Source organism: Lynx canadensis, chromosome A2 (assembly GCF_007474595.2).
Source record: "Lynx canadensis isolate LIC74 chromosome A2, mLynCan4.pri.v2, whole genome shotgun sequence".
In the NCBI taxonomy this organism is placed as follows: Eukaryota; Metazoa; Chordata; class Mammalia; order Carnivora; family Felidae; genus Lynx; species Lynx canadensis.
The window spans coordinates 50417674-50444021 of record NC_044304.2 but is presented as its reverse complement, the minus strand read 5'-3'; the positions used below and the strand labels follow the sequence as shown (position 1 = coordinate 50444021).

Sequence of the window (26348 nt, the reverse complement as noted above, 5' to 3'; positions counted from 1 at the left end):
ATGATTTTGAGTGTTTGACTTTAAATATTCTCTAATTTTGCCCTTAACCTGTGTGGTGAATGCTTGTTGGTACCTTTTACCCGACAGTGACTGTAGGCCAGGGAATGGGGTCTGAAGAGGAGGAAGCTTGGAGTAAGAGCTGGAAAACACATGGCAAATGGAACAGGAATGGAGTAGCCCTTTTGAGAAGGGTTGCCGATAAGGAGCAGGAATCTGTAGTGTCACTTTATCTGTCTTAAAGCCTTTTTGGTAACCTGACATTTGAATGTGTAAGTCATGTGGGAGAGGTTTTTCTCCATTTGTCAAGATCTCTTGCAGTTCATGTGGAGTTAATTTTGGGTTTGTATATTCACAAAGGAGTATTATTAAATTGGTTTTTTTAGAGGATGGAGAAAGTTCTGTGGCAGATGGTCCAGTCTTGGTGGTTCTCTGACAGGTATATATGAATTTTTGCATTTCAGACACTAGATGATTTGCTGCGGTGTGGAATTTGCTTTGAATATTTCAACATTGCAATGATGATTCCTCAGTGCTCACATAACTGTAAGTATGCACTGTCTCTGTGAGCTAGTACAAGTGTGATTTTTATACAAGATAGTGTTAATTTAACGCTCATTTATTTCTTACCGTTAGCTCCTCTATCTTGAGGTTTTCAGAAGGTATTTTCTGCCATCTTCCTCTTGGATATTTTTTTTTAAAGCAGAAAATTATTATATTTCAATACACAACTTTTGTACAACCAAAAAGTACAACATCACTGTAAAGTGTTGGTGACAAAACGTAGTATTTCATTTGCAGTGCATGGCAAATAGTTAACATCCTTAATCACGAATGATCTCTTAGAAACCAGTAACAAAGACATTAACATGCTTAACAAACATTAATATGCTTAACAAACATTAATATGCTTAACAAAGACATTTCCAAGGGAAATGAACAAAAAAAAACACAGAGGAAGGTGAAATAACAAATAACTAGTAAGGGTTAAGGACATATAAAGATGACTGAACTGGGGCGCCTGGGTGGCTCAGTCGGTTAAGTGGCTGACTTCAGCTCAGGTCGTGATCTCATGGTTTGTGAGTTCCAGCCCCGCGTCGGGCTCTGTGCTGACAGCTCAGAGCCTGGAGCCTGTTTCGGATTCTGTGTCTCCCTCTCTCTGACCCTCCCGTGTTCATGCTCTGTCTCTCCCTGTCTCAAGAAAAAGAAATAAAACGTTAAAAAAAAAAAAAAAAAAAGATGATTGAACTGAACAATAACAGAAGAGAAGCAATGTCTTTGTAACATCACATTGTCAAAGATTAAAACACTGACATCTAATGTTTGTACTGTTTTAGAAAACAGAAGTCTCATAAACGCAGGGGGACAGGATGGATGACAATCTAAACAGTTTTGGGAAATGTCTACTTTTGACTGAAAATACTAATTTTGGATATCCTTATTTCCAGTGAACTGGAACTACTGGGACTATTTCAACAGATTAGTTTGAGAAATTCACAGTAATTTATATATGAGCATGTTCACCACATAAAAATTTATAGCTCATGTGGGGGCCCATAAGACCATTTGCATAATAGTTTGTTTATCAGTGTACCCCAAAAGAATATGCACAAAACTCCATTAACAGATAATGTTGGGAAGTGGTATTAGAAGGGGAGAAAGCATTTACGAAGTAAAAATGCTATCCTTCACAAATTTCTGTGTCCTTTGAAATCTGGGAAAAGATACCTTTTTATGAATCAATTTTAAATTTACCCTGTGATAAGTGAAAATTATAAATATGTACACTTCATACTGACGGGAACACTGAGATGAAGCCTTGTAATCATACCATCATGAGCTCGTCTGTGTCATGACATCTCCATCATTCAAGCTCCCAATATTTATTAAAAAAATTTTTTTTAATGTTTATTTATTTTTGAGACAGAGAGACAGATTGTGAATGGGGGAGAGGCAGACAGAGAAGGAGACAGAATCTGAAGCAGGCTCCAGGCTCTGAGCTGTCAGCACAGAGCCTGACGCGGGGCTCAAACTCATGAACTGTGAGATCGTGACCTGAGCTGAAGTCAGACGCTTAAATGACTGAGCTAGCCAGGCATCCCTCAAGTTCCCAATAGTTAGTCCAATATCAATAATGAGAAGACTCAACGTCTCTGATCACAGTTCTTTCCAATGATACGACACTCTTTAGGTAGCTTTCAAACATGAGTGTTCTCAGTCCAGTTTTTCTTTTTTTTTTTTTTTTTAAAGGTTTATTTATTATTTATTTTCAGAGGGGGGACAGGGGGAGAGAGAGAGGGAGAGAGAGAATCCCAAGCAAGTGCCACGCTGTCAGTGCAGAGTCCCATGTGGGCCTCAGTCTCACAAACTGTGAGATCATGACCTGAGCCAAAATCAAGAGGCAGACGCTTAACTGATGGAGCCACGCAGGCCCCTCTCAGTCCAGTTTTTCTGATCTGCAAGGACTGTCCACTCCAGTACACGAAAGAGGAGTGTCCATGCATCATGAAGACTGTCTTTTGGATTTGAAGATGCTGGCAGAAGCAGTAGCATCAGTTTTACATGTAGTCATCACTCATTGCGCCAAGGCTTATTCCTGGGACCGGAGATGGGAGTGAAGACCGCGTGAAGGAGTAATATTGCCACCAGAGGTCTGGTGGTACCAGTTCTTGCGACTACAAACAGAGGTGGCAACAGTGTGTTTTCCTGAAGCTCTCATCTCCTGTGATCTCCAGTTAAGACTTACGAAGTAGGAAAGTCCATCGGACAGGGAATATTCCTGATGTCACCTGGCCTCAGGTTATCTGTAAATCTCTTCCTTTCATCGTGTTCATCTCAAATCCCACCTTCTCCCATGTTTTCTTGGATCCCCTCTTGGATATTTTTATGCCTTTTTTAATGCTATAGCAATGAAAATTTTGGTCTTTATTTGCCAAGTACTTTTAGATGTTAGATTTCAGAATTTTTTGTTTTGTAACAGGATAATGTACAGGTAGTTCAATCATGTAGTCCTTGGCATAAATGTATATAATTCAGAGTTTAAAAATATATTCAAATATATTCAAAGTTTAAAAATCCCAGTGGGAGAATTCCCACTGAAGAGTATTACCCTTAACTTGCTGTGTGATTGTGATTGTAATGTATTGAGATTTGTTCGTACTTCTCTTTATGTGTCTACTGTGTATTTTTTATACTGTAGCTTAAGGTATTTAATGCATAGTGGTGAGCCTGTCTTTGTTTAGGAGCTGGCCATCCAATGAACGGGTCATCTAGGTTCATGATCTTTCTTGTCCTCTATTTTCTTTCTTTTGTCCTCTATTTTCAATTGATTTGTCTTAGAAGGTTAGAGATAAGGTAGGCTTAAAAGATGATTTTGGTGGGTAGTAGTAGCATTGGTGAAGAAGTTTCTATAGCAAAGATGTAAGAGGGTGGTGCTGGTAGCAACGTGGGTGTTAGAGATGTTACTAGGCTTGACTCTTGACTCCCCTCCCTTAACCAGGCGGGTTAACTTGCAAATGCTAACGTTTTTTCAAATGTAAAAATTTGATGAGTCATTTCTACTTTAAAAGGTGATTGTGAAGGGGCCCTGGGTTGGCTCAGTTGGTTAAGCCTCGGACTCTTGATTTCAGCTCAGGTTCGTGAGATCGAGCTCGCGTTTGTCACTATGCTGACAGCCCGGTGCTTACTTGAGATTCTCTCCCTCTTTCTGCCCCTCTCTCATTTTTATGGGCACACTCTCTCTCTTTCTCAAAATAAATAAATAAACTTAAAAAAAAAAAAAGATAATTGTGAAAACTAAATGTGCAGAGCCCAGTGTCTGGCATGGTATATATAGGTCCTCAATAATTGTTAGTTCTTTTCTAGGGTAGATTCACATTAGTTACCAAGATAAGTTTTAGGAATTATTTCTAAGTATGAGTTAAAATAATCTTTAGGTATAATTTACATGTAATACATTATATCCATTATAAGACGTAAAGGGTACAAGCATAGTTGAGGTTTGACGAAGGTGTATACCATGTAACCAGTATAGTTAAGATATTGTACATTCTATCCCCTGACAGAGTACTCCCCATAATAGTCAATATAGCTTCAGGCAGTAATGTGTGTGTCTGTTTCTGGACTCTTTTCTGTTCCATTGTTCTCTATGTTTATCCTCGTGTCAATACCACACTCTCTTAATTACTGTAGCTTTGTAGTAAGTCTCGATGTCAGACATTTTAAGTCCTCTCATTTTGTTTTTATTTGGACCTTTTAGGATCTTTGCTTTTTATATGCATTTTCTTTCTTTCTTTCTTTCTTTCTTTCTTTCTTTCTTTTTAGTGTTTTTTTAATTTTGAGAGACAGAGTGTGCATGCAAGTGATGAGCATGAATGGGGGAGGGGCAGAGAGAGGGAGAGAATCTCAAGCAGGCTTCACACTGCACAGAGCCTATAGCACAGAGTGCCTACGGGGCTGGATCCCATGAATGGTGAGATCATGACCTGAGCTAAAACCAAGAGTCTGGGGGCGCCTGGGTGGCGCAGTCGGTTAAGCGTCCGACTTCAGCCAGGTCACGATCTCGCGGTCCGTGAGTTCGAGCCCCGCGTCGGGCCCTGGGCTGATGGCTCAGAGCCTGGAGCCTGTTTCCGATTCTGTGTCTCCCTCTCTCTCTGCCCCTCCCCCATTCATGCTCTGTCTCTCTCTGCCCCCCCCCAAAAAAAAAAAAAAAAAAAAACAAACCAAGAGTCTGATGCTTAACTTGACTGAGCCTCAGGCACCCCCTACCTTTTTGTTTTTTATTTGTCCATCTCTTTCTTATCCTTCTGCTTTTTAAGAAATAATTGAACATTTTAAGTATTAACTGTTTTCCACAATTGACTTACTAGCTCTGCTTCTTTGTTTTATTATTTTAATGGTTGTTTAAAATAGGCCTCTTTAATTTATAACAATCTCCTTTCAAACAGTGTTATGCCATCTGAATAGGGTAGAAATGTTACAAACATGTACTTGCGTTTCCCCCTGTCATCCTATTGTTGTCTTTAGTTTTATGTGTACATATATTATAGACAGCACAATACATTGTTATTATATGTGCTTTAGAGAGCCCATTATCTTTTTTTTTCTAAGAAGGCTACATGCCCAGCGTGGAGCCCAGTTCAGGGCTTGAACTCACCACCCTGAGTCAAGACCTGAGCTGAGATCACGAGTCAGACGTGTAACCTGCTGAACTACCCAGGCACCCCTGACAGTCCATTATCTTTTAAGCAAATTAAAAAATTTCTTTTTTGTCCTTTGTATTTACCCACATATTTATCATTTCTGATACTCTTCTTTCCTTTGTACGTATCAAAAGTTTCCTTCTGGAAAAAGTATCATTTTTTTTTCTCTCTGCTACATTTCTTGCACTATAGTTAGTTTGCCAAAGAATTCTGTTTAGCATATGAAACCAGATGTGGTATTCTTATTTATAGCTTTCCGTATATAAGGTGGCTTTTTTCCTTAGCTGCTTTTCAGATTTTCTCTTTACCAGTGGTTTTTAGAAATTTGTAATATGCTTTAGTTTGATTTACTTTGTATTTGTCTTGTTTGGGGTTCATGGCTTGAGATTTATATTTTGAAACATTTTAACCCTTGTTTCTTTGAATATTTTTTTGTTTACAGTCCCACTCTCATTCCCCATTGCTGATTCCAATTAAATTTTATTTTTAATTGTTTTTTATTTTACTGCTTGATACTTATCTATAGCCATGAGACTCTGTTTTTTTGTTTTGCTTTTTTCTTTTTTTGTTTTGGTCTCCACCTCACACCCACCCTCCCTTTGTGTGCTTAGTTTTGGATAATTTCTTTTGCTATGACTTCAGGTTTATTGATCTTTTATTCTGTAGTATCTCATCAGCTGTTAGTCTTATCCAATGAAATTTTATTTCAGATAGTGTATTGACCATCTCTAGAAATTTCATTTCTAAAATATTTTCTATTTCCTTGTTAGGTTCTTGTGTGTGTTTTAATCTTTGAATATATTGAACGTATTTCTAATAGCCAGTTTAACCTCCCTGTCTGCTAATCCATTATCTGTGGCATTTCTAAATCTGTTTCTGTTGGCTGATTTTTTTCCCCCTCCTGGTTATAAACCACGTTTTCTTGTTTCTTTGCATAACTGGTAATTTTTGATTAGATGCTTGCCATTGTAGTGTTTACATTTTTGAGGGGGTAGATTTTGTTGTATAGCTTATTGGAGTGTGGGGCTGTGTTGTGGCAGGCAAGTAAGTTACTTGTGGATTAGATTGATCCTGTCAAGTTTTGTTTTTAAGCTTAGTGTGGGTCTAGAGTAGCCCTTTCTATAGGGCTGGGTTTTGTTTTTTGGGTGGGGGGGTTGGTGAAAAACATATAATACAAAATTTGCCCTGTTAACAAATTATTACATGTACAGTATAGTATTGTCAACTACATGAACATTGTTGTACAGGAGATCTTTAGAACTTTTTCATTTTGTGTGACTGAAATTTTATACCCATTGCACAGTAACTCCCCATTTCTCCTTCCTTCAGCCCTGGCAACGACCATTCTCTTTTCTTCTTCTATTAATTTGACCGGATACCTCATATAAGTGGAATCGTGCAGTATTTGTCCGTCAATGATTGGCCGATTTCACTTAGCTTAATATCCTCAAGATTCATCCACATTGTAGCATGTGGTAGGATTTCCTTTTTTAAGGCCAAATAGTATTCCATTGTACGTATACATCACATTCTCTTTATGCATTCATTTGATGGACACTTTGGTTGCTCCTTCCTTTTGGCCATTGTGAATGATGCTGCTATGAACATGGTAGTCCAGCTATCTCTTTGAGATCCTTTTTTCATTTCTTTTGCATAAATACACAGAAGTAGGATTTTTGGCTCAGATGGTAGTTCCATTTTTAATTTTTTGAGGAACTTGCATACTGTTTTCCATAGTAGCTGTGTCATTTTACATTTCCATCAACAATGCACAAGTGTTCTAATTTCTCTACATTGTTACCAGTACTTATTATTAGCTTTTTTAATAATGGCTATTCTAACAGATGTGAGGTGATATCTCATGGTTTTGATTCACATTTTCTGGATAATAAACGATGTTGAGCATCTTTTCCTATACCTGTTGGCCATCTGTATGTCTTTGGAGAAATAGCTATTCAGATCCTTTGCCCTTTTTAAATCTTGTTTTTGGGTTGTTGTTGTTGAGTTACAGGTTTTCCTTATATATTTTGGATATTCTTACCAGGTATATGGCTTCTTGCAAATATTTTCTCCTATTTCATAGGTGTTTTTTTTTTTTTTGTTTCATTTAGTTTTTTTACTGTGTTGATTGTTTCCTTTGCAGAAGCTTTCTAGTTTGATGAAATCCCACTTACCTATTTTTGCTTTTTTTGCCTGGGCCTTTGGTATCATATCCAGGAAATCATTCCCAAGACTGATGATATGAGGCTTTTCTTCTTTGTTTTCTTTTAGTACTTTTATAGTTTCAAGTCTTCATTCTTTTGCATGTAGAAATCTCGTTTTTCTACTGGTGTTTGCGGAAGAGACTGTCCTTCCTCTGTTGTGTACTCTTGGCACCCTTATCAAAGGCCATCTGACTGTATGTGTATGGGCTACCCTCTTTTCTTTCTGGTGCTCTGACCTACAAATTCTAGCTACCTGGGTTTCCCTGAATTCTGAGCTTTGTTATTTCAACTAGCAAGACTGGTGGGCTATTTGACGCTCCTCCCTGCACTGTGGTCACAAAATTGCCTCCAGATAAGGTTGGGCTATGATAGAACTTTCTCATTTCTGCTGTTGTCCACAGTCTGAAAATAGTTGTTTCATATTTCCCTCCAGTGTTTTAACTGTTTATGGAAGGGTCATAATTCTGGACCCTGTTACTTTCTCATGGACAGAGATAGGAGTCCCATGTGTAGGTGAAAGACTACTTTTTATGAATTCAGTGAACTCTACTTAGCTGAAAAAACTAGCCTTTACTTCCATTCTTTTCATTTTCATTGTTTGTTTCTTTGTCACTTGTAAGTTGTCATTGATGTCATTCTTTATTTAAGAGGAAGTCAGTAGAGGGTACTTTCAGAATATTTTTTGAGCACTTATTTCCCATATTGTACCTCTCACAATTTGGTAGCCCTTTCCTACTAAACACCACTTGTCACCAGTTCCCGCAACACTTAAAGTTTCTCTGGGTCTGTAGTGCTGTTTTAATGACACAAAAGCCCCCAGAGGTTAATACGAACTAGATTTGGCCGTCATATTCTGCTGTTGTCGTGGGTCAACTAGAATTGGTGACCCAGAATCCTACCTACCCATTGTTTATTGCTGCTCCTTAAACATTTCAGGATTTATCATTTTAAATCACTTTATGCTGTTTTGCTCTGTTTAATGTTTTTGAATATGGTTAATGAACAATACATTTACAGTTCTGTTATTAAGGTTGGAGTGGGATGCATTGGCAGAAAGCAAGTCAGTTAAATTGATCCAAAATCTTGCTATTAAATAGCACTTTTTTGGGGAGAGGGAATGGACTTACTCCAATCCATAAAACACCACTAAACACCATTAAGTGAGAAATGTTCTCATTAATAAGTTGATATGTTCAGGTGCTAATTTTCTTTGCTCTTACCCAGTTTTTCTGACTTGATAATGGAAGATGCTCAAGATATTTCCTCTTAGATGAAGTCATTGGCTTGTAGACACTGTTAGGTTACCACTATTTTAAAGATGGATCAGGAATCATTTTTATTTTTCTTTTGTAGATTTTGACTAATAAAATTAATTGAAACTTGTATTAGAATAAAAAGCAATTTAATTTCTATATACTTTTTCAGTGAAATATGACATGTTCCATTTGCTGATCTTTGCTAAATTAAAAGGCAGTATAAGATTGCTTTAGGCAAATATGTATTTGTTTTTCTTCTCTTACATTCTTTTTTTTAAAAATTTTTTTTTAATGTTTATTTATTTTTGAGAGAGACAGAGACAGAATGCGAGTGGGTTGGGACAGAGAGAGAGGGAGACACAGAATCTGAAACAGGCTCCAGGCTCTGAGCTGTCAGCACAGAGCCCAACGCAGGGCTCAAACTCACAAGCTGCAAGATCATGACCTGAGCTGAAGTCGGACGCTCAACCGACTGAGCCACCCAGGCGCCCCCTTCTCTTACATTCTTATGAGGCACCACTGTGGAACAAGACGGGAGAAAAGTGGTAGCGTATGTATGGATGGGACAAACAGTTAGGCAGAGCCACATATATGACAGGCTGGAGTGCTGCTTGTCAGGAGGGATAGTATTCTCTTACCAGCTAGCTGGTCACTTAGCCCTAGAACTGGAGGCAGAGGCAAGCTTTCTCAGCTGTCCAGGACCTCCTATTACTTTCAAACTGGGGACTGGATTTTCTGCTTTTACTGGACACTCAAGAACTGTTTTTGAAATGGTTCATTTTCTCCTACAGTGCTTAAGATCACACACACAAATAATTGGTTTAACTATTAGAAATTTGCTTTTTACTATTGGAATGCTAGGATCTTTTGATATTTGAGAGCTAGCAGTTTGCTGTGTCTTGTTTGAGATTAGAAAGCCTCCTCCCCCAAGGCTGGAGTGTTTCTGTGAAGCTACCCTTCACGTCACTCTTTTATTCTACCCTCCTCCACCCTGTCCACAGAGCTCAGAGTTGGGTTTTGGGAGAAAAACAAACTTCATAGGTGATTTAAATAAAGCCACCAAGGTATACATGGCTCAGAGCTCTTCACCTGCTCTACTTTGATTGGAATATGATGGTTGCCTACTAGAGAATACATTATGCTGGCCTACATTTCAGCACTACATATTTAGTAGTAAACTAGTAGACTGAAATTAAGCCAGTGGCTTCATCTGCTTTGGACCTGTGTCTGGTTCTCCATATATGAAAACTAAACACATAACAAGATTATGAAGAAGAGAAAACAGTAGCCTCTTTATACATACTGTGGTACATGTGATCCTATTAATTAATGCTTATTTGTATTATATAGGTATATATAATAGATATATTTTATAAACAAATTATACATGTTTTAAATAACTAATAATATGTTAGGAGCATGGGTTCTGGTTCTTGCCTTTGCCACTTATTAGCTTTGTGATGTTGGGCAAATTGGCTGAGTCCTGTGCTGCATTTTACTTACTATAAAATAGAACTGCTCTTAATACCAGCCTCATGGGTGCTGTAAGGATGAGAAGAGTTAATACATATAACATGCTTAAAACAGGTCACATAGTAAGTGCACAGTGTTAGGTTAAACCATGTGAAATTGCCAATATTTGTTGTTTTTTGACTTACCCCAAAATGGCAATTTTATATACTTAAATGCAATAGCAATATGTACTAATTTTTAAAAAATACTTGTTGAACAATCAGAATCACATATTATGGATGCAGTTTACTGTCTAAAATCCATTGAATCAATATTGATGAGGGTAGGGCCTGGGAAACTAAATGGAAACCAACAATAATCTCTCCGAGTGACTAAGATGAGCTGGCAAGTTTAGGAATTCTTGATTTACAGTATTGCTCAGGAGATTTTTTTTTATACTGTGAAGAGAATAACATTGATAGTGAAGAGAATGAATCTGCAGAGGAATTTTGCCTCGGAATAAATCAGAACTCATGTCTCACTTCTGTCTGATTTAGGTGATATTTAGATTGGATGTTAGACTGTAGAGTTGATGCTGGAATGAATTAAGACTTTTGGGACTGGTGTATTTTAGGATGAATGTATTTTGTGTAAGAGAAGGGCATAGACTTTCATGGGGCAGGGAGCAGAATGTGTCCCTCCCAGAATTCCTAAGCCCTAACCCCCAGTGGGATTGTATTTGGGAGATCATCAGGTTTTGCTGCGGCCATGAAGGTGGGCCCCCGGTGATGGTGTTAGTGCCCTTGTAAGCAGAGACATTTAGCTTGCTCTCTTGAGCAAGCAAACTCTCTTGAGCTCTCTTGAGATTGTCTCAAGTGCAAGTGATTTTTTTCTTCAGCTGTATCTGATCTACTCAGGAGTCCATCAAAGACATTCTTCATTTTGTTACAATGTTTTTCTTTATATTTTAAAAAATGTTTATTTATTTTTGAGAGGGAGAGACAGAGCACAGTATACTCTCCTGCACTTGAACTGGGAAGGGGCACAGAGAGAGGGAGACAAAAGATCCCAAACGGGTCCTGCACTGACAGCACAGAGGTCGATGCAGGGCTTGAACTCACGAACCATGAGATCATGACCTAAGCTGAAGTCAAATGCTTAACTGACTGAGCCACCCAGGTGCCCCTGTTACAGTTTTTTTTTTTTTAATCTCTAGCATTTCTTTTTGTTTTTAAAAAAAAAATTTTTTTAACATTTATTTATTTTTGAGACAGAGAGAGACAGAGCATGAACAGGGGAGGGGCAGAGAGAGAGGGAGACACAGAATCTGAAACAGGCCCCAGGCTCTGAGCTGTCAGCACAGAGCCGGACGTGGGGCTCGAACTCACGGACTGTGAGATCATGACCTGAGCCGAAGTTGGCCGCTTAACCGACTGAGCCACCCAGGCGCCCCTGTAGCATTTCTTTTTGATTCTTTCTTAGAATTTCTATTTCTCTGCTTATATAACCCATCTGTTCTTCCATGTTGTCAGCTTTGTTCAGTTGTTTGGAATTCCTGGTCTGTTAATTCCAGCTTTCGTGCCATATTTGGCTATCATTCTCATGCTTGCAGTTTCTTCAAACTATGTCTTTTACTTTTTAGTATGCCTTGTAGTTTTTTCCTAATAGCCTATCATGATGTACTAGGTAAATGGAACTGTATTAAATAGACCTTTAGTAATGTGGCAGTGAGATGTTGGGGCAGTGCAGTGTTCTGCAGTTCTACGATCATGTCTTCTTTTAAAAGTGAGCCTGTGCCCTGGACTGTGAATATCACAAGTGCTTCTCAGTTTGCTCTTCCCCTTGGGTGGGACAGTATAACTAGAGGTAGCTGGAGTCGCTTGTTTCCTTTCCTTGAGGTCAACTGGGCTCTGATAATATCCCAGAAGACTTGGATCTGGTAAAGCACTTTCTTTTGAGGTCAGGCCTTGTTAAGAAGAACAGAGTGCTCTGATGTATTGCAAATGTTTACTTTCTCCCCTCTGCCTGCAGAAGGGCAAGGGGAATTTTCTGATTGTCCCTTTGAATACCGGGTAGAACCCTTGGAGCTGAAACTCATTTAGGTGTGAGGCCCATCCTATGTCTTGGTCCCCCTGGAGTTTTTAAATTAAAAAAAAAATTTTTTTTAATGTTTATTTATTTTTGAGAGAACACAAGCAGGGGAGGGGCAGAGAGAGAGAGAGAGGGAGGCACAGAATCTGAAACAGGTTCCAGGCTCTGAGCTGTCAGCATAAAGCCCTACATGGGGCTCAAACCATGAACCGTGAGATTGTGACCTGAGCCGAAGTCAGACGCCCAACGAACTGAGCCACCCAGGTGCCCCCGCCCCCCCCCCCCCCCGCCGGAGTTTTAACACTCAGACTCTTCCCTCCTGAGTTTCTAGTGACTTGCCAGTTATATAGTTTGGGTTTTCCTATCCCTGCACTGGTTCTAGCAGAGTGTCTTTCTGTGGTTCTTGTGGAGATTTCTGCTCTGGTGAGTTGTGGTTCTCGGTGTCCAGCCTATCTGTCAACAGTTTGGGAGCAGCAGTTAGTCCTTTAAGCTCACTTCTCTGATGGAGCTTCTAGGAAGCGTTGATTTTTCAGTCTGGTCAGCTTTTTATTTGTTGTTAGATGGAGGTGGAGTGATGACTTCCAAGCTCCTCACCTGTAAACCTGGAAACTGGAATTCTCCCTTTATCCGTCTTTGCTTCCCCAAAGAACTTAACCCATTGCCTGTTTTATCTTCTAACATGCTCTTTCGTTTTTCTTCCTGGGTGCTCTTGCTGACGTTGCCACGAGTTCTTCGTTTCCTGGATATCTATACCTGAACTCATACTGTCTCTTCCTCTTTAAACCGAATCCTTTTTACTAAGGCCCCTTCACTAAGCTGAATTTGTGCTGATAGCAAATTAGCTACTATTAAGGTACCATTCTATTTAGTCACATTTTTTTCCTTTGAAAGATCATTTTACATTGCCTTAGATGTGAAGAATTTAGTTAATGCCAATTTCCTGCTTAAATCCTTAGGATTTATTACAATGAATTGCACTGAAATTGCCTCATTACTTTGTTAGCTTCTTAAGGTCAAGAACCTTTCCTTGTATATTCTTTTCTTAGTGCTTGCCATGAAATGCTTGTTATTTGTGAGATGATCGACATCATGTATAGAGTTAGGATGTAGAAATCCCTATTTGATAACCTAGGTGTATATTTTTTTTATAAAAAACATTAAAAAACATTTTTTTTAAGAGGGAGAGAGCTCAAGCAGGAGAGAGTGCTGGAGGGAGAGAGAGGAGAGAGAGAACCTTCAGCAGGCTGCATGGAGCCTGGCGCAGGACTAGATCCCACGACCCTAGTATCATGACCTGAGCCAAAATCAAGAGTCCAATGTTCATATGACTGAGCCAAACAGGCTTAAAATGTTTACATATCTTATTTCAAAATTTATACTTCAGAACATTAGACATAGGGATATCTGACATATTTAGACAGTATCCATTCCAGGTCTTACATGGAATTGTGATATCCTAGGGACTCATGATTATTATTATTTGATATTTTTCCCTCTCCTAAAAATGCTGTTTCATCACACTTGCAAGTATGCTCAGGTAGAGTAGAAGTGTTAGAATTTTGAAATTATAGTGATAATATTTTAGATGATGGAAATATTCTAGGACTTAAGTCAGATTTTGTTAGAAGTCAAATTACTATATTATTAATATAGCCTAACTAATTTATTATGTTGCATTTGTTTTTTTTCCAGACTGTTCTCTCTGTATAAGAAAATTTCTATCGTATAAAACACAATGTCCAACTTGTTGTGTGGTAAGTTTTCCTTTCCTGTTTTTTCTTGGAAACTTAATTGGTACAAATATTTCTGTGTGACATACACACAAAAGCCCAAGGGAAAAGGTATAATTATTCAGTTAGGCTACATAAAAGACATTTTCAGAAAGACCTCTAAAATATATATATGGATGCTGGGAGAACTGGACAGCAACAGGCAGAAGGATGAAACTAGACCACTTTCTTACACCATTCAAAAAAAAAAAAAAACCTCAAAATGGATAAAGGACCTGAATGTGAGACAGGAAACCATCAAAACCCTAGAGGAGAAAGCAGGAAAAAACCTCCCTGACTTTAGCTACAGCAGTTTCTTACTTAACACATCCTCAAGGGCAAGGGAATTAAAAGCAAAAATGAACTATTGGGACCTCATGAAGATAAAATGCTTCTGCATGGCAAAAGAAACAACCAACAAAACTAAAAGGCAACAATGGAATGGGAAAAGATGTTTGCAAATGACATATCAGACAGAGGGCTAGTATCCAAAGTCTATAAAGAGCTCACCAAACTCCACACCCAAAAAACAAATAATCCAGTGAAGAAATGGGCAGAAAACATGAATAGACACTTCTCTAAAGAAGACATCCAGATGGCCAACAGGCACATGAAAAGATGCTCAATGTTGCTCTTCATCAGGGAAATACAAATCAAAACCACACTCAGATATCACCTCATGCCAGTCAGAGTGACCAAAATGAACAAATCAGGAGACTCTAGATGCTGGAGAGGATGTGGAGAAACGGGAACCCTCTTGCACTGTTGGTGGGAATGCAAACTGGTGCAGGCACTCTGGAAAACAGTGTGGAGGTTCCTCAAAAAATTAAAAATAGGGGCGCCTGGGTGGCGCAGTCGGTTAAGCGTCCGACTTCAGCCAGGTCACGATCTCGCGGTCCGTGAGTTCGAGCCCCGCGTCGGGCTCTGGGCTGATGGCTCAGAGCCTGGAGCCTGTTTCCGATTCTGTGTCTCCCTCTCTCTCTGCCCCTCCCCCGTTCATGCTCTGTCTCTCTCTGTCCCAAAAATAAATAAACGTTGAAAAAAAAAAAAAATTAAAAATAGACCTACCCTATGACCCAGCAGTAGCACTGCTAGGAATTTACCCAAGGGATACAGGAGTACTGATGCATAGGGGCACTTGTACCCCAATGTTTATAGCAGCACTCTCAACAATAGCCAAAGTATGGAAAGAGCCTAAATGTCCATCAACTGACTAAAGGATAAAGAAATTGTGGTTTATATACACAATGGAATACTATGTGGCAATGAGAAAGAATGAAATATGGCCTTTTGTAGCAATGTGGATGGAACTCTGGAGAGTGTTACGTTAGGTCAAATAAGCCATACAGAGAAAGACAGATACCATATGTTTTCACTCTTATGTGGATCCTGAGAAACTTAACAGAAGTCTATGGGGGAGGGGAAGGAAAAAAAAAAAGGTTAGAGAGGGAGAGAGCCAAACTCTTAAAAACTGAGAACAAACTGAGGGTTGATGGGGGGTGGGAGGGAGGGGAGGGTGGGTGATGGGTATTGAGGAGGGCACCTTTTGGGATGAGCACTGGGTGTTGTATGGAAACCAATTTGACATTAAATTTCATATTAAAAAAAATACATATATGGAGAAATGGGGTTTGTTCAATTTTTCTACAGATTTCTGATAACCTAAATGTATTTTTGGAAGTCGAAACTGATTTTAGGATCAGGAGGTAGCACTCTTTAATCTCATGACCTATGTTTTTGTGGCTTCTCATGTTTTGTAATTTTTCACCTTGAGCCGAAGGTCTGATGGAAGGATTATTCATTTGCATAGGATTAGGGTTTAGTATTTGTGTGGAGGGAAAAGATTCATGACCATTGGGCTGAACCTGGCCTGACTGGTCCCTTACCTCTTTCCCAAACCACACTTTCAGGGGAAACAGTAGGAAATTTGTTGTTAGAGTTTGTGAAACCTTTCAGGTAGGTGCAAAGGTAGGTAAAAAGGTCAAGTAAACATAAATAGGAAGAAAGAAAGAAGAAGAGACAGTGAGGTCTAATAAGAAGGACTCTGGGCCTGATTGAAGGGTTTGGCTTCTGCCTTGGCACCTCTGTTAGGTACATGGTGTTAGGAGGTCAACTGAACTTCTCTCAGCTGTTTCCCTATGTAAAAAATGGTGCAGTTTGGCTCCCAAGTTTAATCTCTTTGCAACTTGCCATTGTCAAGATGGTATCATCAGGGAGATAAGCTGCATACCGTTCATGCTAAATAACTACAAGATCTGTAGTTTTCCTGTTGCATTCCTGAACACCAATCTAGTTTTTAAACCCTCTTTGAACACCTAATGCCGCTCCCCGTGTAGTCACTTAAAAAGAGCATCTCTGTTCTGCTTTTTAGGGGAAATTCTTGGGATGGCATTTTGAATAAGGATTCTTGCTCATATTAGGTTTTATCTTAGTACAGAGCATATACGATTTTACTAGAGGCTGTGGAGATCTTTTATCAGACTTCCAGTCAGCAGATGCTGATTCACTGTTTTAAAATTCCATATTAGTATGAGATAAACGAACTTTATTTTGAGGCTTTCCTGGAAGACTTAGTGGGATGGGGAGTCTCGGGAGGATGGGTCATGCATTTTCAAAACAAGATTATGACAAGTTATTTTATTGTTTGTGACCTTTTTCCATCTGCTGTTTTTCCTTTCTAGACAGTCACAGAGCCGGATCTAAAAAATAACCGCGTATTAGATGAACTGGTAAAAAGCTTGAATTTTGCACGGTATGATTTAATTTTGTGACTAACCCTAACTGCTCTGGCCTTTGATATGAGTTCCCTCTTTACTTTGTGCACTTTTGGGGATTAGGGAATGCAGGGTTGCATATTTTGGAGTAAAAGAAGGGAAGTGACAACAGTCATTAATCACTCAAGGACAGTCTAATGGTAATAATATTTTCTTCCTTTACTTAACAGAAAGTCTCCTGTCATGAAAAACAGAAGTTAAAAATGCAGATTTGAGTACTTACTTTTGGGTATTACAAAGATACCCAAAAGTATTTTATTTTTCCTGTCCTACCCCTAGAATCATCCATTTTCCCAAGGAGCCCTGGTTCCTTTTTTGGAGAATGGTATTTAGAATCAGGATCTGGAGCTAGGTATGGTCACTGTTCCTGAGATGTCATTGCTTCTAAGCCCTCTCATTGGACAGAGCTGGGTAGCATATGCACGTATACATATGTGTGTACTAACCCATGTATACATGCGTATCTATAATCGTTTCTGTGTCTGTTATATATTAACCCATTAATTCTTAATCTGATTTATTCAGCATGTATGAGATGGTGTGCTGTGTGAAATAGGTAATTGTTGGTACTTTATACAGCTCAGAAATGTAGCTTTACTTCTTAGCTGTCAGATGTATGATGGTGAAAATGAGTTTTGTCACCCCGAAGGATTATTAAAAGGCATATTTTACCAAACAGTATCTTGAAATTCAATTTTTAGTTTTGATCATGCAAGTCAATCAGAAATTTTCATTACGGACACACGACTTCTTAGCTGTTGGGACAGTTTTGTTTTTTTTAATTTTTTTTCAACGTTTATTTATTTTTGGGACAGAGAGAGACAGAGCATGAACGGGGGAGGGGCAGAGAGAGAGGGAGACACAGAATCGGAAACAGGCTCCAGGCTCTGAGCCATCAGCCCAGAGCCTGACGCGGGGCTCGAACTCACGGACCGTGAGATCGTGACCTGGCTGAAGTCGGATGCTTAACCGACTGCACCACCCAGGCGCCCCGCTGTTGGGACAGTTTTGATGGTACATTACATTCATTCTAAAAATGTAGAGAGATTTCTTCCAATAGAATTGCACATTTATTTCATTGAGTTGTGTCCTGAGAATTACAAGACTTAGTACTCTGAACTCGCCTAATATTACTTTCTAGAAATTGGCTTGGTTAGTCATTTCTGTAAAAAAGTCATAAAATGGTGATATTTCCTAGATTAAGAAACTCTGAGATTCTCTGATTCTCATAATTACAGTGTGGTGTTTTTCTTATTTTAAAGTCTTTCACCAGTTAGATTTTGAAGTCCATGAAAAAGGGTGGAGCCATGTCTTTAGAAAGGAATTTATTAGCTGTTTGATTTTCCCTGAGACAGTAAAATTATACCTCGAGGCTTATTTTTTTTCCTAGCTGGTTCTGAAAGCATAGTAATTTCACTGCTAGGAGAAAGGGAGTGTCACAAAGCAAGTATCTGTTTGTTGAAGGGAAGTGATCGGTGTCTTTAGGTTCATGGACCTTTGGTAACTGAAAGGGAGGCCTTGGGATAATTGAACTCTCCCCTTTCCCACTTCCTCCCAAAAGGAATAGGCTTTTTAATTATTCATTATAGGGAGTGTGGTGAGAAACATTCTTTGTGGATTTGGGATGGATTTTATCATTTGTTTCTCTCTGTTTGCCTTGAAATTACCTTATGATGAACATGTCTTGGACATTTGTCATATCTAATGTGCTGTGGTACTTCATTTGCAAAAGTAGTAGAGATGAAATTCAAGCTAATCACTTCCAGTACTTGTTTGATATCTGGTTTAAGATTGATGAGGGAAGTCAGGCAACAACAGATGTTGGCGAGGATGTGGAGAAAGAGGATCTCTTTTGCATTGTTGGTGGCAATGCACTCTGGAAAACATTATGGAGGTTCCTCAAAAAACTAAAAATAGAACTACCCTATGACCCAGCAATTGCACTGCTAGGCATTTATCCACAGGATACAGGTGTGCTGTTTCGAGGGGACACATGCACCCCCATGTTTATAACAGCACTATCAACAATAGCCAAAGTATGGAAAGAGTGCAAATATCCATCGATGGATGAATGGATAAAGAAGATGTGGTATATATATACAATGGAGTGTTACTCGTCAATCAAAAGAATGAAATCTTGCCATTTGCAACTACGTGGATGGAACTGGAGGGTATTATGCTAAGTGAAATTAGTCAGAGGAAGACAAAAATCATATGACTTCTCTCATATGAGGACTTTAAGAGACAAAACAGATGAACATGAGGGAAGGGAAATAAAAATAAGATAAAAACAGGGAGGGGGACAAAACAGAAGAGATTCAAATATGGAGAACAAACTGAGGGTTGCTGGAGGGGTTGTGAGAGGGGGGGATGGGCTAAATGGGTAAGGGGCATTAAGGAATCTACTCCTGAAATCATTGTTGCACTATATGGTAACTAATTTGGATGTAAATTTTAAAAAATAAAAAATAAAATTAAAAAAAAAAGATTGATGAGGGAAGAAGTTAATCTTCTAAGGTTTTTGTATTGTTTGTATATTTTTTTTCTTTCTCATTGGTCAGTGCCATTTTAAGACATAATGGTTTAAAATTTTTTAATGTTCTAAATTGAAATAAAAGAGTGTTGGAAATAGTTCCAGAGGTTTTCAGACAAAATACTGACATTCACAGCTTACATTTTCTTCTAACTCTAGCCATTTATTTTCAAAGAACATGAGTATTTTTCTTGACTCAGTTTTATTTAAAATAATGTGCTTAAAAATGTGTTGAACAAAATTTAATCAGAATATTTTTGTCTAAGTGGAGCATCATTCTTGACCTAAATAAGAAAATACTGTTTCAGTATTTTTGTGTAGCAGCCAGTCTACATCTGTATCATTTTTACAAACTGAGAGTGTAAAGCATCATTTACTACTTTGGTTTATCCTATCCCCATCAAGGTACTTTTTCTCCAGGTACTTACTCCATGTTTAAGAATTCAGACATTTTAGATGATAATTGTAATAGATCATTCCTTAGCATCTTAGGAGAGTGTGTAGAATATAATTTTGATTTTTTTCTTACAGTATAGTTTAAAGCATACTGACTTTGGATTTAGGCAGAACTGGGTTCTCTAGCTGTGATCTGTGATCAAAATATTAAACCTCTTTGGCCTCTGTTCCACATCTGAAAAGTGGTAATAATATTATTGACGCTTTTAGGGATTGTTGTAAGGGTTGGAAATGAAGAGTTCTACTAGAAGATACCCAGCATAATACCTGGAGCAAAGGAACCTAAAAAAAGATTTCTGTCATTATTATCATATATATTTTACGCATGTTTGTATCATCTTCCCTTATATATTGATGCCCTAAGATGCTAATAAGAATTTGTTCTTTGGTGGGCCTCTGCCTGTTTCACCAAACGGTCCTAGACTGCTGTTACATGTTTTGGATCAGAACAGCATTTGTGGGGACTTTTGCTAGATAATGAAGTCCATGGACTTGATCACATGGGTTTCAGGACTGCCCTGGGTTTCTCTTTGGTGTCTACCCAGAGACCTGTTTTGCTTCTTGATTCTTGGCCACATTCTGAAGAGGTAGAGTTCTTGTATAGTTAACAAATGGGCAAGATTGTCCTGTACTTGATGGAGTCACAATTATTCTGAAAGTCCATACTTCACCCCAAAAAATCTGAGTATCTATGATAAGTGCTGTTAGGTATTATAATACCAACTGACTTTAAATTAAATTTATAGGAATGGTGGAAATGAAAGAGAAAATTACCAATTCAGTTTAAGTATCCTTTTTAGAATTAATATTTTCACATGGCCCCTATTAAGCTGTGTGAATTGTAGCAGTCTAGTGGTTTTAAATCCCATGTGTCCATTCATGGCTTCCAAATTTACATCTTCAAGTAGATCTCACCCCAAAACTTCAGGCTACCATATCCCACTGCTTACCTCATATCTCTGCTTGAACCTCTTAAAAGCAACTCTCAACTCTCTGGGCTGCCCGCCATCCCCCACTCCAAATCTCCTGCCCCCACAGTCTTTCTTCCCTCATTAAATGGCAGCTCTGTCCTTTCATTTGCCCAGGCCCCAAACCCTGGAGTCCTTCTTGACCCTTCTCTTTCACACTTAACTCTCATTCCATCAGTTAATCCTCCTGGCCCTGTTATTAACATGTTTCCTGAATCTGACAGCTTTTCATCACCGTGCCAGCATTATCCTGGCAAGCCAGCGTCAGCCTATATTACTTTGATCACTTCTAGTGGTCTCCTATTCCTGCTTTTGCCCTCTGATAGTCCTTCTGAGGCCAGCAACCAAAGTGTCACTTTAAAACAAAAAGTCACAGGGGCGTCTGGGTGGCTCAGTCGGTTAAGCATCTGACTTCATTCCAGGTCACGATCTCACAGTTCATGAGTTCGAGCCCCGCGTCAGACTCTGTGCTGATGCCTCAGAGCCTGGAGCCTGTTTCCGATTCTGTGTCTCCCTCTCTCTCTGCCCCTCCCCTGCTCGTGCTCACACTCTGTCTCTGTCATAAATAAATAAATAAATAAATAAATAAATAAATAAATAAATAAAGTCAGGTCGTACTTAATATCGTCTGGAGGGGGTGTCCCATCTCATTTGGAAGAGCAGCCTGAGTCCTGTCAGTGGCAATCCTCTGGTCCCTACAGAACAGGGTCTCTTGCCGACTTCATGTCCCACTTCTCTTTCCCTTGTTTATTCTGCTCCAGGCGCACTGGCCTTCTTGCTATTTCTCCAATGTGTCAATCATACTCTGACCCTAGAGGCTTTGTACTTACTGTTATTTCTAGGGGAAACACTGTTTCCCCAGAGAGCCACATGGGTTAGTCCTTCAGTTTCTTCGGGCTCTGTGTTTTCATAGGGCACCTTCTCAGTGAGGCTTTCTGTGACCATCCTGTAAAGAGTGCCAAGCTCTTCACCTCCTCATGCACGGCTTCACTGGCTTTGTTTTTTTCCCATAGCACTTTCATATATGTTGTGTGCATTCTAGTATCTCTTCCCTTACTGTAGTGTAAGCTTCATGAGGACTGAGACGATTTTGTTCTCTGTTATATTTCCACTGCTGAAACTACCCCCTAAGTAGCGGGCACATGAAGAAGTTAATGAGTTTCAGTTTTGGCACGGGGCGTAATTTTATCATCACGGTAGTGGAGCTGTACTGCTTGCTGCAGGTACAGTCATGCCTCGTTTTACTGCACTTTGCTTTGCTGAACTTCCCAGGTGTTTAGTTTTTTACAAACTGAAGGTTTTTGGCCACCCTGCATTGAGCAGGTTTTATCAGTGCCATTTTTCCAACAGCATTTGCTCACTTCATGTCTCTGTGTCACATTTTGGTGATTCTTAAAATATTTTGAACTTTTTCATCATTATTTTATTTGTTGTGGTGATATTATGATAATTGTTTTGGCGTGTCACAAACTGCAGCCTTATACGACCATGAATTTAATTGATAAATGATACACGTGTACTGACTGTTCCACTCACAGGCCATTTCTCTGCCTCTCTCCCTCTCCTCGGGTCTCCCTATTCCCCAAGACACAACAGTATTTAAATTAGGCCAATTAATAACCCTGCAGGACGTCTAAGTGTTCAAGGGAGAAGAAGAGTCACATGTCTCATTTTAAATCAAAAATAAGAAACGATTCAGCTTAGTGAGGAAGGCATGTTGAAAGCTGAGATAGGCTGGAAGCTAGCCCTCTTGTGCCAAATGGCCAAGTTCTTGAAGTGCTGCTTCAGTGAACACACAAATAGTAAGAAACAAACAACCTTATTGCTGATATGGAGAAGGTTTTAGTGGTCTGGGAAGATGATCAAACTGGCCACAACATTCCCTTAAACCAAAGCCTGATCCAGAGCAAGGCCCTAACTCTTCACTTCTGTGAAGGCTGAGGGAGGTGAGGAAGCCGCAGAAGAAACGTCTGAAGCTAGCGGAGATTGGTTCACAAGGTTTAAGGAAAGAAGCTGTCTCCATTACATAAGAGTATAAGGTAAAGCAGCAAGTGCTGATGTAGAACCTGCAGTGAGTTATCCGGAAGTTCTAGCGGAACTCGTTAATGAAGGTGACTGCGCTAAACAATAGATTTTCAATGTGGATGAAACAGCTTTCTATTGGAAGAAGACGCCATCTAGAACTTTCATAACTAGAGAGAAGTCAGTGCCTGGCTTCAAAACCTCAAAGGACAGGCTGCCTCTCTTGTTGGGAGCTAATGCCGCTAGTGACTTGAGGGTGAAGCCAGTGTTCATTTAGCCTGTGGATTGTCCCAGGGCCCTTAAGAATTATGCTACATATACTCTGCCTGTGCTCTGTAAATGGAACCACAAAGCCTGGACGATAGCACATCTGTTTATAGCATGGTTTACTGAATAGTTTAAGCCCACCGTTGGGAACTGTTGCTCAAGAAAAAAAGATTCTTTGAAAATGTTACTGCTCATTGGCAGTGCACCTGGTTACCTATAGGGCTGTGATGGAGATGTACGAGATTAATGTTGTTTTCATGCCTGCTCACGCAGCATCTATTCTGCAGCCCGTGGATCAAGGAGTGATTTCAACTTTCAAGTCTTATTATTTAAGAAATACTTTTTGTAAGGCTGTAGCTGCTGTAGATAGTGATTGCTTTGATGGATCTGGGCAAAGTCTGTTGAAAACCTCCTGGAAAGGATTCACCATTTTAGATGCCATTAACAACATTCGTGATTCATTGGAAGAGGTCAAAAATACCAGCAGGAACAGGAGTTTGGGAGAAGCTGATCCCGACCCTCATGGATGACTTTGAGGGGTTCACGAATTCTGTGGAGGAAGTAACTGCAGATGTGGTGGAAACAGCAAGAGAACTAGAATCAGAAGTGGAGCCTGATGATGGGACTGAATTGATGTAATGTCGTGATAAAACATAAATGGATGATCAAAGCAAGTGGTTTCTTGAGATGGAATCTACTCCTGGTGGAGATGCTGTGAAGATTGTTGAAATTAAAAAAAAAAGACTACTGCCATTCTGGGGCCTTTGATTTCCATGTAAATATTAGAATGAATATACTGTTTCCACCCCCAAAAAAGTTGCTTTTATTTTGATTGGCATTGCATTGAATCTATAAATAAATATGGGGAAAATGGGCATGTTAACCTTGTTGAGTTTTCTAGTGCATGTACCCAGGGTATTTCTTTATTTAGGCTTTTTAAAAATTTTCCGCAGCAAATTTGGTAGTTTTCAAGACATAAGTTTTACACATTTTTGTTAAATTTATTCCTAGGTATTTAATATTTTTGATGATATTTCAAGTGGTATTTATTTAAAAATTTTATTTTCCATTTGCTAATACATAGGCATGACATTAATTTTTGTTTAACAGATATTATGTCCAGGGATCTTGTAAAAATTCACTTACTCTAGTTGCTTGTAGAGTCTTTGGATTTTTTATAAACATAATCATGTCACTTGCAAATAAAGTTTTCTTTCCCATTTTGTGTGTGTGCGTGTGTGTGTGTGTGTGTGTGCGCGCGCCTTATCACAAAAGCTATGGCCTCCAGTATAATTTGAATAGAGATGGTGGCAGTAGACATCCTTGTCTGGTTTTCACTCTCAGGGGAAGATGTTCAAGCTGTAATAGTAGCTATAGTTTTTTTGAAAGTATCTTTTTTCAGATTAAGAAAGTTTCCTTCTGTTCCTAGTTTTCTAAGTGTTTTTGTTATGAATGGGTATTGGATTTTATCAAATGCTTTTTCTACATTTATTGTAATGATTGTATAATTTTTCTCCTTAAATTTGCTAATGTGGTGAATTACATTGATTTTTCAAATAACAAACCAACCTTGTATTCCTGAAATAAGTCTCATTTGGTCATGATGCATTATATGTTTTTATTTATCTCTAGATTTTATTTGTTAATGTTTCATTAATGATTTTTGTGTTTATATTTATGGGCATTGTTTCCTTTGTTAGTTTTTACATTATATCTCTTAGTGTCACTCTTTTTAAGTCCTTACTGAAGAAATGACAAAATATGTCCTAATAATAGTGTACCATAAATTAGTATTTTTATCATGTCCTGAACAGTGCAAGAACTTTACAGTATTTTTATATTATTTCTCTTTTTTAAAACTATGTTTTTGTATGTATTTTACTTACATGTTTGCTGTAAATCCCACAAGACATTGTTAGTGTTGTTGAAAACAGTAGTTTTGTTTTGACCCACATATTTACCTTTTGTGGAGCTGCTGATTCTTTTTTTTTTTTAACATTTTTTTTTTTAACATTTATTTATTTTTGAGAGACAGAGGCAGAGTGTGAGCAGGGAAGGGGCAGAGAGAGAGAGGGAGACACAGATCTGAAGCAGGCTCCAGGCTCTGAGCTGTCAGCACAGAGCCCGATGCATGGCTCGAACTCAGAGACTGCGAGATTATGACCTGATCTGAAGTCAGACACCTAACTGACTGAGGCACCCAGGTGCCCCTGGAGCTGCTGATTCTTACTGACATTTTTGTACCTTCCTCTAGAATCATTTTCCTTAAGCTGAAGAACATTTCTTTCTGTACTACCTCCTTGTCTGCCAGTGAGGAATTCTCTTAGCTTTTCTTAACTTGAGAATGTATTTTGCTTTTACTTTAGAACACAATTTTCCTTTAAAAAAATGTTTATTTCTTTATTTTGAGAGAGAAAGAGAGAGAGTGAGCAAGGAAGGGGCAGAGAAAGAGGGAAAGAGAGAATCCCAAGCTGTGCTGACGGTGCAAAGCCCGATGTGGGGCTCGAGCTCATGAACCATGAGATCATGACCTGAGCCGAAATCAGGAGTTGGATGTTTAACCAACTAAGCCACTCAGGGACCCCTAGAACACTTAAAAAAAATTTTTTTTTTTTTACGTTTATTTTATTATTGTGGGACAGAGCATGAGCATGGGAGGGGCAGAGAGAGGAGGAGACACAGAATCTGAAGCAGGCTTCAGGCTCTGAGCTGTTAGCACAGAGCCCGACATGGGACTTGAACCCACCGACTGCGAGATCATGACCTGAGCCAAAATTGGACGCCCAACCCACTGAGCCACCCAGGCGCCACCCCGTCCTCTCCCCCGGAACACTATTTTTAAAGGAAATGGAATTCTTGGTAGTTTTGCTTTCTTTCTGTACTTTAAAGATGTCATGATGTCATAATATTATCTTTTTGCTTTCATTGTGAAGTCAGTGCTGTTTTTATTATTTGTTGGAGCAGTGGTTCTCAATGGGGAGTGATTTTACCTTCACTTCACCCTCTCTTCCAGGGGGACATTTGGTAATGTCTGGATATGTTTTGGTTGTCTCAACCTGGGGTGGGGTATATGCTGCTGACATTCCTACAATGCACTGAACAGTTCTTTACAACAAAAAATGATTTGATTGACAGTGTCCTAAGTGCCTAGGTTAGGAAACTGTGCTTTAGAGGTAACATGTCTTATTTTTTTTCTGATTGTTTACAAGATTTTCTCTTTCTTATTTTTTAACAGTTTGATTAGTATATGCCTAGGTTTTATTTTCTTTGTTTTATCCTTTGGGGATGAATTTTAATTCCCTCTAACACTACACTATCTTTTTACTCATTTGTGTGTTTTTTCGTTTTTCTTTAATAT

At 38.9% G+C, this 26348-nt stretch overlaps 1 protein-coding gene across 1 annotated transcript in view; it reads left to right on the top strand.

The window, feature by feature from the left end:
* RAD18 (RAD18 E3 ubiquitin protein ligase) overlaps positions 1-26348 on the top strand; it is a 110803-nt gene that overhangs the window by 5080 nt on the left and 79375 nt on the right. The window contains exons 2-4 of the mRNA XM_030307302.2: positions 462-543; positions 13894-13955; positions 16652-16722. Of these exons, the coding sequence (XP_030163162.1) occupies positions 462-543; positions 13894-13955; positions 16652-16722 (215 nt within the window). The remainder of the gene's footprint in view (positions 1-461; positions 544-13893; positions 13956-16651; positions 16723-26348) is intronic.